The 19040-nt window shown below is 36.4% G+C and overlaps 1 protein-coding gene across 5 annotated transcripts in view; it reads right to left on the bottom strand.

Moving 5' to 3' along the window:
* SLC39A10 (solute carrier family 39 member 10) overlaps positions 1–19040 on the bottom strand; it is a 47335-nt gene that overhangs the window by 14429 nt on the left and 13866 nt on the right. For all 5 annotated transcript variants that reach the window (XM_050339793.1, XM_050339792.1, XM_050339790.1 and 2 more), the window contains exons 2-5: positions 6644–7693; positions 5355–5556; positions 1296–1465; positions 318–536 (exon numbers count right to left, since the gene is read on the bottom strand). In XM_050339793.1, the coding sequence (XP_050195750.1) occupies positions 318–536; positions 1296–1465; positions 5355–5556; positions 6644–7684 (1632 nt within the window). In that variant the 5' untranslated portion in view covers positions 7685–7693. The remainder of the gene's footprint in view (positions 1–317; positions 537–1295; positions 1466–5354; positions 5557–6643; positions 7694–19040) is intronic.

Here is a 19040-nt window from a genome sequence, read left to right as displayed (position 1 = left end):
CATATTTTTTGAGGGAAAAAAAAAATCACAGCACTTTGGAGAGAGAGCTGTAATCTCTTTTACTCAGATCTACCTCCAAATGTATCTGGTCAGAAAGCTGCAACTTTGCCCACCAGATTTCTTCACTGCCTTCCCAAATTACTGTGTTAAGAGAAGCAACTTCTTCAGATTAGGGTTTTCTCACATGACATGGGACAGAATAAAGATCAGCAGCACTTGTTCACAGAATAACAAATCATCACACAGACATTTCCTCCATTCTCAGAAGGTAACTTCAGGTAATATGTTTTTAAACAGCACGCAATTTTAGTACGTACCTTTTGTTTATTGTAATGTTTGTACATTCTTATACAGTGTTCAATGATGAACAAAACATAAATGCCTCCAAGTGCCACAAGACCTTTCAGCACTGGATCATTTTCTTCCAGGAAGCCTTCGGTCCGCACTCCATGTCCGTGGCCATGTCGATGGGAACGCTTGTGTTCATGGACATGACCTTGGCCATGGTGGTGACTGTGGTTGTGACCTCCATGTGACTGTTAGGAGAGAAAATAATAACACAGCACGACCTGGTGCAGTCAGGAGACCGAAATGGCTCTCAGTTCAGACTAAAAAATATGTCACCTTGCCAGTAAAGTAGCATAAAACCCCACCCTTTCTTTTTTTCCCCACCCTAACACACTTTGCCATATAAATTTTTCGTTAGACTATTCATTACGCTAATCAATTAAAAAAAAAAAATCCATCTGGAAATTTTTTTGGGCATTGGATAAGAATTTAGCTTCAGCTTTTCTCACAATGCTGATGATAACAAGACTAACTCTCAAACATCACACAGAATTACCATTCCTATGCTCCCACTAGTAACCAAACCTTATGATTTTTTTCACCATTACAGGCCGTAAGAGACTTAATTCTGATCTGAAATATAAACTTAAGAAAAAAAAGCCTAAAAATGTGTATTTGAATTTTTACAGAGAAAACATGTAAACAGTAATCTTACTGTACCATCATGAATTAAAAACTGCTTACTTTCCCTGAAACCTGGGCAATTTCTTGATTCACTTAGAGGTTACTTTCTCCCCAAAAGCTAGTAACCATGAAAGTGGATCCCCAGCAAATAATTTTAGGTGGTATTGATACACAATCAACTGTCAGTAGACAAGAGACAGCAATACTGCTTACTTTAAAATACTCTTGTTGGGCTCATGAGGTGTTTTAAAATACTAACAGCAGTTTAAAACAGTGACAGCAGTTCAACTATGAATACATAAAGGTAAGGAAACAATACTTACATGTGGCAATAGATGGAGCAGTGCATCTCCACTCATTGTTCCTACTGCCAGAGCTACCAGGAAAGTTAGAAGAAATTTGAAGCACCATTGGTTAATGATGGGAACCAAGATCACCCCTAGCAAGGAAAGCAGGCTAATGACGGTGATAGAGATGATACCACAAAACCAGGCTGTGGGAAGAAATGAATACAGAAAGGTTATCAGAACACCTGTAAAACTTTCAAGACAGATTTATGACTTTCAAGTATCTCTTAAGGAGTTGACTCTCCCTTAACCTAAGCTGTGTGACTGCTCATTCAAAAGGTGCTGAAAACTATGAGAGCAGTACTGAAGTCCACAGCAAAAAAAATACACTGACATATTCATAGTACAGTATAATATATTGAAAGACATCAGAAGAGTTAGCTAAAAAAAGCCCAGCAATTCTTCCTGATTGTTAGTTCCAGCCTCAGTTTTGTAGCCCTTAATAAAACACAAACAGCAAAAGATTTCATATTTGAACAAGAACACCTCCACTACTTAAGCTCAGATTGAGTTCAGTTTGTCATGTTAACTTAACAAACACTAATGCATATTTAGCATTTGTTTTGAACGTGGTTCTGATGCAAAATTTATCTGAAATCTCCTCCTCTGCTTGGAGTCACATGTTTAGTTTGGCCCTATTTATTTCACCTGGTGCTTTGAAACATACATTTTTATTAATAAGAAGTAAGACAACTTTTGACTCTAGAATCAAATTCTTCAATAAGAGCTTGAAGAGCTGAAAGCAACTTGCTATCAATGAAAAGCAGCATTTATTTTATCTGAGAACCTCTACTGTTGTCGTTAGAAAATGGGATGTGGTACACCCAACATAATCCTCTTAATTAGGGAAGATGAGCACATTTCTAGATGACATGCAAAAGAAGGAATTACTCAAGAAACAGATCCTGTAATCAAAGACACATGGCTCTAGCAGTCAGCATCTCACCCTAATAAAACATTTTCTGAAGTTTAAGTTTTAGTCTAAAAGCTTCAGGTTTTTCCAGGCTTTTCCTACTTCATTTTTAATCAAAAATGTCTACACATTTTGCCAACTTTACTGTAAGTCAATAACTCCTGATTCAAAACCACTAGCATTTCCACATTTCCTAGCATGACCTGACTTCTCTTGCATCTGTGAAGGTCCATTCATTTAGGGAAAACATCTGGGAAAATGGGAGAGTAGGGGATTGGTATGGATGAGAGAAGAGAGGAGGAGTGAATATTTTGTAGCTGCTAATATTAAAATGTCAAACATCTCAAGAATTCTACCTGTACCAAAACCACTACGGAATTGATTTGACAAGACTTTGCCAACAGATTGTGGCTGTTGGTCTAGTTCAACGTCAAAGCTTACAAAATCTGCTGGTTTAAAATTTCTTTTGGGATTCTCTTTCTTACAAAGTCTGTAGTTGTCATCCCACAACGCTGCACAAAAGGAAACAATTCAATTCAAGTGCAAAGGGTACAAGACCACATCCACCAGGAGAAACAGACTGGAAAAAGTTTTAGACAGTTTGCAGTGTGCACTGACATACATGCATATTGAGACAGAGGCAAAAAGAGAGTTCCTGAAAAGGCAAAGTCTGCCATCAGGTGAGGAACTAAAAAACAGAGGTTGAAAAATGGGAATACAAAAGTAGGTCTAAGGTGGACCTTGAGGACCAAAATACTGTTACTACGCAGCCTCCAGAGAACTTCAGCTACGAACTGTGGATTAAGAGGCTCTGCTGAAAAAAACAGCATAGGTGGACTTGTCATTCAATGCTGAATCATGCATGCATGCACAAGCAGCCCAAATATAAGTCACACAGCCATTTGGCAGGACACTGGACCTCCAATCTGGACACCTTATGATGTTAAGTGCCAGGTTAGATGATCGACAGCCTTACATGGAGAAAAATGGAAAGGAGATTATGCAAACTGGCTTAAGTTTCATATATCATAGCTTAGTTTTTGGCAAAGACACCTCTGAAGGGCTTACATACTCTTAGGAATGATACAGCACCTAAACATGGCATCATGATTAAGATGGGGCACATGAGAATTAGAATACAGAACCTGTGCACCTCTTGGATCCCCTCCAGGGAACACTGGCATCTGCACAGGCAGAATTACAAGCTGTATCTGATCTGAAATACTCATCGGCTCTAAGTGACCTCCATCTTTAAAAAAACTGCTCACTGTTTACTTTTATCACTTCCACTAGTTTGATTCATAGTAGGATGTGTCTTTACTTTTAGGTTAAGTTGCTTAGGGGCTCTCAGTGATGACAATGTCACCTTTTCCAGCAGGTATACTGTGAAGGCTCAGTTGTTATGCATAAGGCCCTGAAATTCCTCTATTAGAAGATGTTACAGAATCTATGACTAAATTACAGGAAGAAAACCCAACATAGCTTCATAAGTTTTTGGTTGTCAGTGAGTCGAAGCAACATTGGTCTGTTAAGTTTTTCTGAAAGCTCTAATTAGAATTAAAGAAAATCCCCCAAAAGCTTATGTTTAAAAATGACTGCATCCTCCTAACTTCAGCAAATCCTTCCATCTAAAAATATTTATATTAGCTCGTGTAAGCACACATTCTCATTTTAGTAAAATCCTATAACCTGCAGGTTCAGTTACTCTATGACTGAAATTAGTCCTACACCTACCACAGTCCCCACATTCCAGTTAGGATTTGTTATTTTGTGATTCACTTCCTTACTTAAAAAGGAAAAATTAGTATTGCATCACTGAAATTTTGCTGCAGTTAATCCAAGAGTATACAGGAAATTGCTGTGAAGAATGATTTATTGTTATCTAATCAAGCTGACCTGTTTTAGGGGTTACTGTTTATGTTCACAGCCAAATCAATGTTAAAACCCAAATTTTAACAACTAATTGGCAAAGATGTTATTTATACTCAAGGTATCAGATGACATAAAACATGTTAAATATTCACAATCAGCTTCATTAATTTTGCAGATTAAGTCTCTTAAAATATTAAAGGTCTTCAAGCTGAGTTATTCATCAACTCCCCTTCTCATTACAGAGAAATAAAATGCGTTTGTTTAAAAAGAAGCACTCAACTGTAGAAACTTTCTAATTAAACCGGTCCAAAGCATGTGCAACGTGACAGTTTTGTATAGGGTTTCAACATTTTAATTGGCAGAAAATGCTTAGGGCAACTCTAGAAATGCTCTTGGTGATAAGGCAGGGGTCAACTCTAACTACAATGAGATGACCCCACAACACAATGTGCTGCCATATGAAACACACAGTATATCTGGTTTATAGCAATCTTTGAACAGTTAACAAGACAGCAGATGTGCCTCTATAGCAGATGTATGCATAAGAAGTTAACTATTTTAATGACTCCAGAATCGTTAAGAAAGAACAATGCATACTTTCCAACAGTTTTCAACATCTATGAGAATGTAGTTATTTCAAGCTTTATTTCTAGTGATGCTAATAAGCACCTATGTACTAATCAATACTCACGACAATACTTTTATTTTCAAAATACAGACACTGCACGCAATTTTTTTGGTTTTTAATATTTCACTGCTACTAAACATCAACAGTTCCATTATCATTTATAAAAGACAGTAGTCCTGAATATGTATTTTAAAAGTACATTCAGTTATGAAATCATAACGAATTCTGCCCCTAAAGTAGCTGCTTTAACAGTAGTAAAAACATTTTTAGCTTTGAACTTTGGCAAAATGCCTAGGCCCAATGGTAAGATGTTAGGCCTCAATGTTAGGCCCAAAAAAAAAAAAAGAAATAAAAAGAAGCAAACATATAATAGTGAAAATAATAGTGAATGAAACATACCTCCTTGATCCATGGTTACCCTGAAGAACCTGTTATACCACCTAAAAGAATGCTATGTCTCCTGACTTAAAGGATGACGTTGACTCAAATTTCTTCTAGTATGTTAAATTTCAACCATTCCAAGCAATGATGCTTGGAATAAACTGTATGACATGTCAAACTTTGAAGTTTGACATTTAAATTGCAAAATGATTTAGAAAGTTTTAGATGTTAACACACCTACCTGATGCACCTGTTTTATCTTTATTCTCAATTGACGCATTTTTACTTTTCATAATGTCTTCAAACTCATCATAATGTGCAATACAAAGCCTTCTCTCAATCTGGTATAGCAAAGCAGGACATATGTACACGAACAATTCAGGAGATATTAGAGAGCTGGTTTCCAGACCATAATATCGTAGCAGCTGGGTAGCATTTAAGCACTGCAAGCAAATTGTACAAACAAATTAAATATAAAAGCAACTATCTTATTAAAAGATACAGTCATGGAGAATTTAGCATATTATTTGAGAACACAAAACAGACAGCAGAAACTTCGGCCCAAATATACCACCAGTGCTATGATGTGTTTTAAGCTGACCTAAGTGGTTTATGAGTGGAAAGAAACAGTAAAAATATCTGGACTACAAATTCAAGTCTCCCAACATCTAAGTAATTTTTGATAAATATTAATGAAAATGAGTTACCATATTCTTTATCATTATACAGTAAAAGTAATGAAGAAAGAGCAACAGGTAAGGAGTGGGAGAATGTAAATCCAAAATAGGTTTACTAACACTTCTGTTTATCTACCAATCTTCTGTGTTTAGAGTTTTACTTTTTAATTCAGTTTAAAACCTCAAACTTAGCATTCACTCCATTCTTCCTTATCCTGACTTCTAGTTTAAATTTATGCTGTCAGAATATCCTGCCTCTGTAGTAAGGGGCTATTTATGGTGCTGGCAGAAATAATGGATGCTGAAGGAAGAAACAGAAGATCTTACACTGAGCACAGTGCTACAGAAGCTACATCTACAGTTGCTTCATAATCTCTCAGGACAAACACATTAGAAGCATTATGAGAAGATGCAAACATTTCTTTTAGGAAAGAGTGTCTGTGCAGCTTTCAACAATGTTAATGATCTCAGATTCAGAAATAAGTCCAAAACCAGTGTGTGTCATGGCAGTATTCATCAATACTAGGAAGGGAGAAAACCTCACCTGTAAGCAGCATATCTCAAAAAGCTTTAAAGGACCAACTTCAATACAGATAAAAATAGGCAAGAAGATAGATCTCTGAGAAAACACAGGTGATGGGCAGATAGAAATGAAAACTCATGAAGTAAACTCAAAACTGTGGCAGTGACCTCTAGCATTTTCATTCTGCGATCTGTATTATACCATGGTCACAAACACGCTTCTCTGTTATTTGTGGGTATGCACCTTCAGTTACTACGTAACATTACATTACATACAACAAAATGTAAAACCAGCACAACTCAACTTACCAGCTCCCCACTTCACACTCACCTCTTCCCGATCCTTGTGACCACGCGTTGATAAAAGGGCACGTTTTCTTACACTGATCTGCTTGTGAGGTGCCTCTCGCTTGCTGGTATTTCGGTGCCCATCGTCATTACCTAAGCTGGCATCTTGATGTCCATGACTACTAGAACGATCACTGCTGTGGTCGTGATGGTGCACATGCAAGTGAGATGCATCATGTACGTGATCATGTTTATGGACACGATTGTGCTCATACTGATCACCGGGATCACGATCTGGGGCATAATCCCACGTAGCATCTCCCGAAGTCTCGCTGATCTTCTTCTGCTTCTTTTTCTGTTTCCGTTGTTTTCTTTCTGGCTGATCCTGAGTTGCGTTTGTCTCTGTTGAAGGTTCATGGTTCTGTTCCCCATGCTCACGATGACTAACTGAATCATTACGGGAGTGATGGGTGCCATTATGGTCATGGCGATGTGGACGAGAGTGGTGGTGGTGGTGACGGCGACTTTGGTCATGAACATGTTTGCCATCATCTTTTACTGATGGCACCACTGTGTCTCTCTCAGCATCACATTTATGACTTCTCTTTGCAGACATACCAATCATGGTTTGGTTTTCTGAATCTGAGTGGCTGTGAGGATGGTTATGAGAGTGAAAATGTTTTCCTTCCTGTACTTCTAAAGCATATAAGTGAGAAACATGATCATGGCCAATATCATCATGATTTATCATCACTACTTTTACCTCTCCTAAACCAAGGCTTATTAACAGTTTTTCCAGGCCAAAAAAAGATAATCTTCCATTTTCACCATAACGATCAAAAATCTTTTCAATGTAGTATTTTTGCTCATTTTCAGCTTCCAACGTTGAAAATTTACTCGGCATAGATTCTGTTCCTCCACTCTGGAAGTACGATTCATTTGAGATCTGATAGTCGTTATGGTAGTGTCCACGATCCTTTTTAGGACCATTGTTATGTCCATCTCCATGGCAATGATTGCACTGATGAAAGATAAATGTCAGCAAACAAATGATGCAAAATTTTGTGTGCATGTGTACCTTCATCTCTGTTTCCTACAAGAAACACAAGGGGAAGCACTTAGGTGTAAAAGCAATCTCAACACTTGTACTACGTATCAATCTGGTACTCATTTATGCCAACTGAATGGTTCACAAAGTTTTTTATATATTGGCATTAAAAGAATAACAATTGCAGTACTTTTACTGCCAAAATTGTGTTAGTGTACTTTTCTTACCCAACAGTCAGATAGATTCTGTGTATTTTAGAGATGCTGTTTTACATATAATATTTGCAGGAGGTGATTACAAGATTTACAGCATTTACAGTTAGTCATAACACTTTTGTGCATATTTTCAGAGGCATCTATGCTTATGATAACCTATAATATTGAAAATATTTTCAAACCCCAACTTATAAAAGAATAAAAATTATTTTAAAATAACAGTACTGTATTTTCTTGCATCATGGGGGTGACAGGCAGATAAGACAGTTGAAATCCCATGCATCATTTGTTCTCTTTTGTGCTGCTAAAGTACCCCCACTAAACACACACACTGCACAGTTCCCTTTTTTGAAATCAGCCATTACCAATTCCAAAATAAGTTGTCATTAACCAACTTTCGTGTATTGCTTAAATTTTCATATTTTTAGCACTTTTCACTTACATAGGTTTATTTACTTGAAAGATCTATGTGGACATTCATTTAAAAGTAAGGTTATATGGAAAACAACTTCTTATGCAACTCAAAAATAACTGTTAATTCTGACACTGTCCAGCTTAAAGTAACTAATACTGGTTTTTAGAAACTATATCACCTAGAAAATGTAGTTTTCAATTTAGTATTACATGTAAGAAACTTAATATTCAACATTACATTATGAAGAAGACACTGCAATAGTGTATGTTGTGTTTAGAGTTGAAAACAATTCATTATTTTACAAAATACGACAGCTGTCTTGTTTACATCTAGTAGCATATATATATATATATAGCATTGGAATAATTACTATGAATGAAACTTAAGAAAAAAATCCAAGTGCATGTAAAAAATGTTATCAAATTAGAAAACTAAATATAAGTCAAGAACTGTACTTTATGACTTCTATTTTCTAGAGACTTATTTTGGATAGAGAATAACCTTTAAAATCAAAGAGCATTTACCTTGCAGCAAATGCAAGGGTGTAAGAAAACAGGAAACAGGGCAAGCATGCTTTAGTCTTTTAACATTGACAGCAGTTTTAGTTCCTTAAGTGCATCTTGACTAGAGCTGGCACTGACCCTCCATTCACAAAGACACAACTAATCTGGTGAACACATCCTAAAATGACACTGACTTTCAGACAAGACACAGTAAATTCAGTTGTCCTTCCCAAGCCCCCCGCTAACTAAAATGTGCTTCATGAAATTGGTCAGGAAAGTGATTTGCAGCAAACCACAAACATTTAAAGTCCATCCTAATTTCCTAAAATACCAGTTTGTTGATTTGTGCATAATTACTGGCAACCACATTATTACACATAGACACAGACACACAAAACCTGTTGGAAGCTCCTATACTTGCAACAGGTAGGAAGAGAAAAAGAATCAAAATAACCAGGAAGGGGATACGTTCTAATATAGCAAATAAATGAATCAACACAGAAGACTGGGGGAAAAATCTTTCTCCTGTAAACTTCTACAAATACAAAATATGAAAATTCACTTTTCACTGGAGTTTCAAATCCCTATGAAATTAAGAAAAGGCAGAACTGTGTTTTGCAATACTATCCCACTTAAAAATGTAAGACTAGAAGAATATCTGTCAAATGGAGGCATCTGCATCAAAATTGGTTCTAGGGACATCAGATAGGTCAATGGCTAACCATTGTACATTACTGGCTCATTTTTATAAACAACTGTTCAATCATCAGTCTGTAATGACTATAAGTTTTCCTCCAACTCAATTCCAGTTACTGATTTAAGGGCTGTAACAAACTTTCTCAAGTAGTTTATCATGATAAGTTCATCCCTGAAATTTACTGGGATATTATTTTCATAAAGTCTTTTTCACTCACAGGCTCTGTTGAAGGCATCCCTAATGTTCTTATAAATACATCACAGGATTAGTAAAAAAAAAACATCAAAAGTATCTCAAAAATCTTTCAGAAGCTTTTTCCGTTTTCCTCTAAGGAAACAGGTAAATGCTGGTACTGGTGGAGTAGAATGAAACAGGTTGCAAATCTTTATCCAAGAGTCACTGGAGTGGGTCAGCCCTCAGACTGTATGACTGCCTGGAAACACTTTTAAATAAAGGACATCTGCTTTTTCTTATGCTGAGAACCTGGACCCTGACTCACAGCATGCCAGGAAGCAGAAACTTTCTGGCAGTAATCAGGAGTGTGACTCAAGAGAGCTCCACATTTCTTTAGGAATACGCTGATTTTCATCAACTGAGGATTTACCATGTTGAATGCTACATAATGTGAAGAGTAGGTTCAGGATCTGGAATAAGCAGTTAAGGCACACGCAAGATGAACGAAAGCCCTGGGAGAAAGGAAAACTTCTATGTGCTTGCACAGGAGATGGCAGCAACAGGTAAGTACTTGCTGTTCACTGTAATGCTCCAGCCAACCATTCAAGAAGCTTTTTTACTTCAGTTTCTCAGTACAGAAAAGAGCATGGCAAGGTTAGGTAAAACTCAAGTTACTCAAAGGGTACTGTTTTTTGTAGGTAAGACAGCTTTTCTCCTCCTTTGCTACATACTGGTAATATAACCAGAACAAGCACGATCCAGGCTAAAATATCTCTATCAGGAAATTCATGACTAAAGCATGATCATAATCCTTTTCACACAACCTCATGATCTTTTTCATGTGACTGTCTCATACAATACTACTAATACATTACTTGGAAACTTTAGTCATGCATCCCTAATTGTGGTGTTTAGCTTTGAATGGTACCTTTTCTCCATGCCCTAATGGTTAAAATAGTTTGTAACCTATGATCATCATTCATTGCTAGGATACAAGAGCTGAGCATTATCAGACCAATTTCAAATTCAAGTACTTGTCTCACTATTTTCAATTAAAATAGTAATAACCCTAGCACAATATTTTTGAGTTTCTATTATATAATATGTTGTATCTTCTATGGCAATTCTTGTTACAGAACAAAGATGCTTAAAAAAATAAATGTACCCGTAATAAAAAGTCTCAAAAAGAACAACAATAAAGAGCTGATTATTTATTTGTTTCTTTTTTAATAAGCTTCATTATTCTCTAAGCAATTACAAACTGCTGTCATATTTAACCTCTCAGGCAGTGCTTGTACGTGTAAAATACTGGAAAGCTGAAGTCCAAATTCTATACATTTCAGTGGCACAAAATTCTGTTTAGCTGATCTGAACATGGGAACATTAAGACCCTCAATTCCTTTCAAGAGAATATGGAAGGGCAGCCTGAGGACAAGGCCACACCAAAGCTGAAAAAGATTCTGCCTATTACTGCTGTCACCTTTGCCTAATTCTGTTCACTCGTTTGATTCCCTGCTGCCTCCCCTTCTTCCCTCCACAGCTCCTTGATGGGCGGGCACCCAACACAGGAGAGATATGAGGGAAAATACCTCCTGGATGTTGGTAAGAAACTACAGCACTGTAAAGGGCAGGGCTGGAAGTAACAGCACCTGCTACAGTCTCCTGAGCTGGGCTCGAGAACAGCAAGAGTCCTTCAGGCAGAGAGACAACCCCACGCTAACCCAAGCTCCAAAGTCAGAACAACGTGCACATGTGGAAAAGATGAGCAGTGTGCCCCACCAGCAGGCATTTCAGAAATGGCTCACAGTGCTGCCCAGTGCACCCCCTCCCCGTTCAGGAGGGCAAGCAGATCACTCACACTCAGTGCAGCATGACTGCACAGCCACACACAAGACTTTTGTATCAGAGGCTTGAGGTCACAGAACCTGAACAGCACATAAGCAAAGAGTTACCTTCTCTGCATGGAAAACTCACCATATCTCTATGCTAAACCACTGTCTGCCTACGGTGTTTAATCTAGTAATTAAAGATACCTATGATGATAGTTGGGTTTCGGTTTAGTATTTTTTAAAGCCTTTTTGATTCATTTTCCCTTGGATTCCTGAAACTTACCCACAGTGCTTACTATTTCAACTGTTCTTCTTTATATAGTACTTGATTTATGACTTGGAGCTTGGAACATAAACGTGATCTTGGGTGAAATTTTTGTTTATTTATCAGCAACTGCTTCACTGAAACTAGAAAACTAGTTCAAGAGTTAGGCTTTACTTAAAACAACAAACTTGGATTCAAATTACGTGGTCATATAAAATGCAAACTGAACTGAAAGCCACATCTATCATTTTAGTGCTTGCAACCCACGTACTACAGCATTTTTGTTAGTGTACAACATTGCTGACTAGAACATTTTAAGTGCCCAACTTTCTTCCCCCAACCTGTTTTCTTGTCTGCTCCCAACAATTTTAATAACCTGAAATATTTGTAACAGAAATGCACTGATTTCTGCCCTTCCCACGCTCCTTCCCAAGTTATTTCAGTTTCTTTTCCGTGTTTTTGACTTTGTTTCCTTGTTTTCTCTGAAGAACATACTGCCCATCTTTAAAAACATCTTTGACTCCTTTACTCATCTTGAATGCCCACTATAAGTAAATTAACTTAGCAATATTTCATGGGTAACTAGAAGCTCCACACCAAACACATGCTTCAGCTAAGGTGAGAGAGAATCCAGAAGGACAAAAGGTGTTAAAAATAAAGACAAAGTAATATTCTTACCAAACTAAGACATTCTCTCTGTTCAGCACCGAGAAGTTAAGCACTTGTGTAACTCATTTCTATTAAGAACTGCTCAGAGTAAAAGCTCTATGAGAAATACCAGTTTTTTAAAAAGACAAATACTTCTTGAAATAAAATTTCTGACTGCATAAAGATAGTTTTTCTTACAATTCTTTAAAATTTTAATGCCTTTTTATATTGCAGGTATTCACTGGTATGTACATGAGGGAGAAAAGTCTGCAGTCCCCTTCACCCCACCCCATCCCAAGCTAGTATTTGGTTCAAAAAAAAGCCTGGAATCTGAAAACCCAAAAGAACCTACTCTTTATTTCCTAAATTTCACATTTTTAACAAATACTAGAATACAAAGTCCTATTAATCCAGCACACATTTTAAAGATAAATTATTTTAAAAAACTAATATGAAATTCATACATTGTTGTTACTGAAAGACATTTTAAGAAAGCCACAACAACATTTTAATTAAAAAAAACCCTCTTTTTGTTTTATCAGTCTTAAACTGCCATTACCTTCTGCATATACAAATGGGGAAAAATGCTACAGATTTAAAAAGTTAAAATTAACCATTTCTAACTTTAGTTCTCACCCATCTCCTGTATTTTCTTCTCTCTTCAATTTCAGTGAAACAGGTTTGTGGGTTTAAGTAAAACTCATTCATTTGAAAACCTACAGCCCAGTAGGAGGGGCACTTTGCAAGAACAGACTTTTAACTAATTGATCCAAGCCCTATTTGCTAAGTTAATGCCAGATAAGACTTAAATAGTACAGAAAGCATTTATGCATAACTGAACACACCATGAAAACTTTTTAAAAATCTCAGCTGTGAAGTATTTGAAATGCTAAGTCAAAAGCATACTAGAAAAAGATCCTGAACCAATACAATAGCAATCTACCAGCTCAGTTATCCAGAAAGGGGCATTTACGTTATTTGGAATGGATAAAAAAAAAATGGACAGCCTTCTTCAAAGGGACAGTTAGTTATTTGTAAGAAATTGCTCAGAACAGGCTCTTTCTCAGAGCTCACAAGAATATAAAAACTTCACAGTAGTTGGAAGCTCTGTATTAGTTCTTCTTGCCATGAATTAATTTTCAGTGTTTCATACAGAAACTGTATGTAGTCCATAAAACAGCTATTAATGCACAAAATCTATAACAGAGCTAGCTTGCTTTTGTGCCAATATTCTACTGTTCAATTAGGTCCTGTTAAGATATCAACCAGAGCTTATAAGGATGAAATACTTGAAAGACAATCCAGTTACATCTGCATTTTAATATTAATAATTTTTCTACTGAAAGTAAGCAAATGTTTTGGTTAGAACTAAGACTGATGTTCAAAGAATATTTTAAGACAGTGTTGCACTTAAATCAGCAGTTCTGCCCTCCCCCACTGCTTCACTATTTCATTCCCTTTCCCACAAAACTCATTTTTGTATACCAGCGCATTTGTTTGCTGATCGGTTCACTGTGCAGCTGTACAACTAGATTGTGCTGAAAAATAGCCTAGAAAAAGAAAAGATGATTATTTTCAAGACAGATTACTTTTCCTATCTGGTTCACTGTGCAGCTGCACAAACACCACAGCCCCCACAAAAAAAAGCCACCTTGCTTTAGGTGGGAACACCAGTTACTGATGTGCAGTCTAACAGAATATTTTGACCTAGCCCAAATAAAACAACTGGCCACCTCAAAATGTACTCAATTAACAATGAAAAAGCAGCACTGGACGTATTTCCTACTGAAAGCTTTCCCTTCAAAACAGAACATAACAATGTTTCCAATAAGCTGTTAAAACCAGTTGCAGAATTCTTATTCTTACTATAACTTAAACCACTATAACCGTTTCATCCTTGCATTATGATATAATACCTGTGGTATGTTAAAAGGCATGTCTTTGATGTGTGCTTAATACCTACACTATTATAAGAACCCTTCTATCACAGCTATGATCCAAAAAGGAATGCTGCATGTCTATTAAGCCGATGGCTTCTCTCACTTTAAAAAAACAAGGACAGTGGGAAGTGGGGCTGTGTTCGTAGTGTTTCTAAAACTACACTGCAATGAGATCTATCTAACCTACACTACAGTGTCTAGCATCGTATCAGTTCCTGGCTTTTGCAGTAACTCTAATACTTCCTCTAGTACCTCTCCTGAAATATGGATGGCTCCTTTATAATTTTTCTTGAGTGTAATTTACTTCCTTTCATTATAATTTTAATTACAATGATTTTTCTGGACTAACTGTTGGTTTGGTTCAGTATTAGTGTAGTCACCACCCTTCTCAGTGGGATCACTGGGCCATTAATGTTTCCTGTGTCACTCCTTGGATCATTGACATCTTTCATCTTCATTGATTATTGTTACTATTGGGGCTTTCTTCATTTTACATGATCCTATTAGTTCTCCAGAGTCTGTAATGTCCATAACCTGTTTCTGTAAAGAAAGAACACTTTTTATCAGGAACCTACTACCTCAACAGATCCTCCTAATTATATGAAACTTGTCCACTTTATTAATATGCAAATGAACCAACTTCTGATTTTTCTAGAATTAAAATTTGAAATAGTTTCTACTGCCATACTATGATACAAGAAACAGTTTAAAAAAACAATTGAAAAAGCTACTTGCTGTCTCTAACGTTTAATACAAACGATCAGTAAGTGTATCTCAAAATAAATCCAGTAATTTGGAAGAACAAGACTATTCTGACTATGCAAAAGGCACATTCCCCAATGGCAAAATACTGGTAGTTGTTCTCTTTTTGATGAACAGAAATGGTTTGGCAGCCTACCACTGAAATTACGGGTTACCAAATTTCTCAGAGAAAGGTGTTTATGCTCTTTGCCACTCACAGCTGAAACAAAATGAAAACTGCCTCTAAAATCAAAGGGTCAATAGTTATTCTTTTATGGGTTCAACTTCAAAAATATTTAAGAATCACAGAATGTAAACATGAGATTGTGTAACAAATGCTTTATTATTCCACGGATAGAGGAGTCAACATTTTCTGTTAAAATTATCCTCCCTCCTTCTCTCTCCTTTTGCTACTGTAATTTCAAGTAACTCAGTCCCTTCCAGTCTGCTGAACATCACACAGCCAGATTACAAAATACATAACTGCGATCCTATTACAACTATCCAAAGGAAATGCATCATGTGAACAGGGCTGCATATCTTTTCTACAAAGTGAAGCCAATTAAAACTACTGTATTTCAAATTACGGTTTTTAAATAATTAACAGACTACAAAGCAGACCTGTGGTAGAAGATGGCTTAAACCATCAGGATAAACTGACAGAAATCAAAGTGATCACATCAGCAAAATTAAAAACTACTGGAAGTACCAGTTAAGAATCAAGACAGATACAGTCCATCTACACCTCCAAACTTGTTTTAACATAAAAAATAGCTCAGTTTAAACTATCATTAAACAGTGTGAGAGTTTAATCCTGAGAACACACAAAGTTTTGATTCTAGTTAATCACAGCTGAAGAGACCTAAACATTTGTGTGCTGCTAAAAAAAGTCAGAGGCCTTACTTTTGTTAGTTCTAGATCACTGGAATAACATACTGTCATTTAGCAGGACACCTCACTGTCAAGTTAAGGAGTTGAAATACTTCAGTAAATACTGACAATACTTCAACGGCTAGCAATATTACCATACCTAGGTAATTATACACCTAGGAATATTATACACAAATCCCTGATCAGAGATGTTCTCAATATAGGGGGAAACCTCATAACCTGATCCCAGAATAATAAAGGTTGAAATGCCTTTTTCCCCAGAAATTTGGCAAGGCTGACAATATAGCCAATCTTTGACCAACATAATTGTGTCCTCAAAGGAAAGCACAATAAATAAATAAAAAAAAAATTAAAAAAAAAAAGTCCAACTTGATAAGTTAAGTTTATAAATTTCTGATTACACTACATGTACTTTTATAATGTAAATGTAATGTTTAAAAAGTATATTACTGGTAATACGTGAGGCAGAAATATTAAGGATCTTGCTTTGCTTATTGCCAAAAGAAAAACTGAAGCAAACCACCACTGCACATACAGAATAAAAACCTGCAGAGCACATGAGGTATCACTTTGGTATTTCACTGTTATTCAGTCACTGCTTTGTACTACTGTATGACATATTTGATAAAATATGGGCAAAAATTCAGCAAAAAAAGTGGTTCTTTTCATTGTTAAAATACATTCCTTTTAGTTGAAGAACAACGTACTCCTCTCAATGTTTCACTTTGAGAATATTTTGTTTATAAAATGCAATTAATCCCTTGCCTTTCATGTCCACATTCTAAATTTATTGTTAACAATTAAGCTACAATGAGAGAAAATTTCAGTAAATGAATTTATTTTCAGAAACTCTCAGAATTTTCCACAAATAAGTGACAATTTGCCTTTTTCAATTTTATTATTATTTTAAGAATACAAGAGCAATATGCTGCCTTACTCCAAAACACTATTTTGATTTGTCCGTAGTCTAATTAACAAAACAAAAAACACAGCAACACCCCTCCCCCCCCCAAATTAAAATATTAAATCTATACATTTTTAAGGGGTAGTTGGCTTAAACTATACGGCAAACTGAGAGGTGTTCCGATGTGCCAAAGCCTAAATGTACCACAATACAGTCTTTCATTAGACAAATGCAGACACTCAGCACTGATGAAACAGCATTTTCTCTGGGGAATACAAGACAAAGTATGGTCTTCAAAGACAGTGAAAGTATTTTACATCAGCTAGCACAACTGTTTACTGCAATTCACTTGAACCACAAAGTTTGATATGGAGGAAACAGAATAATAATTTGCCATAGTTGCTGCATTCTTATTAAAGCTTCTCATCTTAATCTGTTCTTTTAAGTCATACAAACTCCTCACATACCTCTCCCTACTGCTGAAAATATGCAGTTAGGAAAAACCAGCATAAGAATTTTTGCCTAGAGCCACTAAAAATGAACTTCTCCGACTCTGCACCTCAGTCTGCAAGAGCAGATACCCTGAGATTGGCTGAGCTGGTCAGAGATTAGCTCGGTCAGAGCACGGTGCTGATACCAGCAAGTTGTGTGTTTGATCCCCACATGGGCTTAAGAGCTGGACTCCGTGATCCTCGTGGGTACCTTCCAACTCAGAATATTCTGTGAAATCCAGATGCATAAATTTAGACCACACACTTTACAAAACTCTTATCTGGAGTACAAAGACAGTAACTCTGTGAAAAAATAATTAGCTCTGGGCATACTACAATGAAAAGATAAATATTGTATATACATCCTGCTGCAACTACTGTGTGTTTACTGAATATATGGCCTGAGAGCAAGTGGACACTGCTAATGTAACACAATGCCTCTGCTAGACAATGGCCTCAAAAAAACATTTCAGAACAGGAATGACTAACAGTCCTGTTTACCTATCATATCAGACTTCAAATAAACAAATATTTTATTTTTAGCATCAAAATGCACTAATGCAAGGCTGCCACATTATCTGGACTGCAGCAAAGTAGCATTTCTTGTTTTAATGTAAGCTAGTACGATTTAAAATTGTACTTTCAGGCTGAGATACTGTCTCCTACAGACTGATGTTCAGGTCAGCACAAAAAAATGCTTCTATATTCTGCAAAACAGAACTAGCCAATATATATGGCCTAAATGATACTGTTTGCATTTCATGGAATGAGAGTACTTATCAGGGTAGTGAAGCCCTGATGAAAAGAGGTGTTCCTTGGCAGGAATGGATTACAGAAATTGCACAGAGCCTTGAGAAGTAATGTAACCATCAGGTGAAATATCGAGTACAATATTCCACTTGACAGTAAAGCAGCTTTTCTGGACTGCTGTGTATGAATGAATATGAATGAAGCAGTGCCTACAGCGGCAAAGACTTAAGATACATCCCTACTCAGTACTCCCCCTTACAGAAACACTCAGTTGTGGCATTATCAGCTATTTTGCAAGGTGAATTGAACTCAAGCTTTCAGTTGTACAAATGACACATGGCTACTACCATGAAAAACCCTAGAACCAGTCATCCTAGGATATGGTGCTACTCAGTCCTATTTAAAATGCAAACCAATATTAATAAAGAGTTAAGTATTACTAAAAAAAAAAAAAATCCACCTCAAGAATCACATTGAATAATGTCTATTCAGAGACTACCTTGAAGATTACATGGATTTTTCCTTTGTTACATCAATCTCAGCTTGGCTGCATGATATTATCATGCAGTTAGCTTGGTTAAAAGAGCAACTATTTACAGTTATCAAATCACCAGCTGTAAATAACTTATCACTTACAGTTATCTTTCAGAATTTGAGGTATTGTTTTTGTCCATTAATAATCATCACTCTACAGATCAGTCTATGAATGTGGTGCAAGTCAGGTAGCCTTGAGATATCAATCTTTATATACAAGCTGTATGACAGCACTTGTCTGGAATTCGTGTTTTATTATAGTGGTCTTTACTAAGAACTGTGATTGGAAACTATTTCTAAAGCATTTACAACCTACATACAGAAACACTGCACAAAGCCTCTGTTGAGTATATATACAATTGTATGCAAATTCTGGAATGTTGAATAAAACTTCA

The sequence above is a fragment of the Myiozetetes cayanensis genome, unplaced genomic scaffold, assembly GCF_022539395.1.
Source record: "Myiozetetes cayanensis isolate MyiCay16 unplaced genomic scaffold, myiCay2020 scf9, whole genome shotgun sequence".
Taxonomy (NCBI): domain Eukaryota; kingdom Metazoa; phylum Chordata; class Aves; order Passeriformes; family Tyrannidae; genus Myiozetetes; species Myiozetetes cayanensis.
This window is presented reverse-complemented; position numbering and strand designations above follow the sequence as displayed.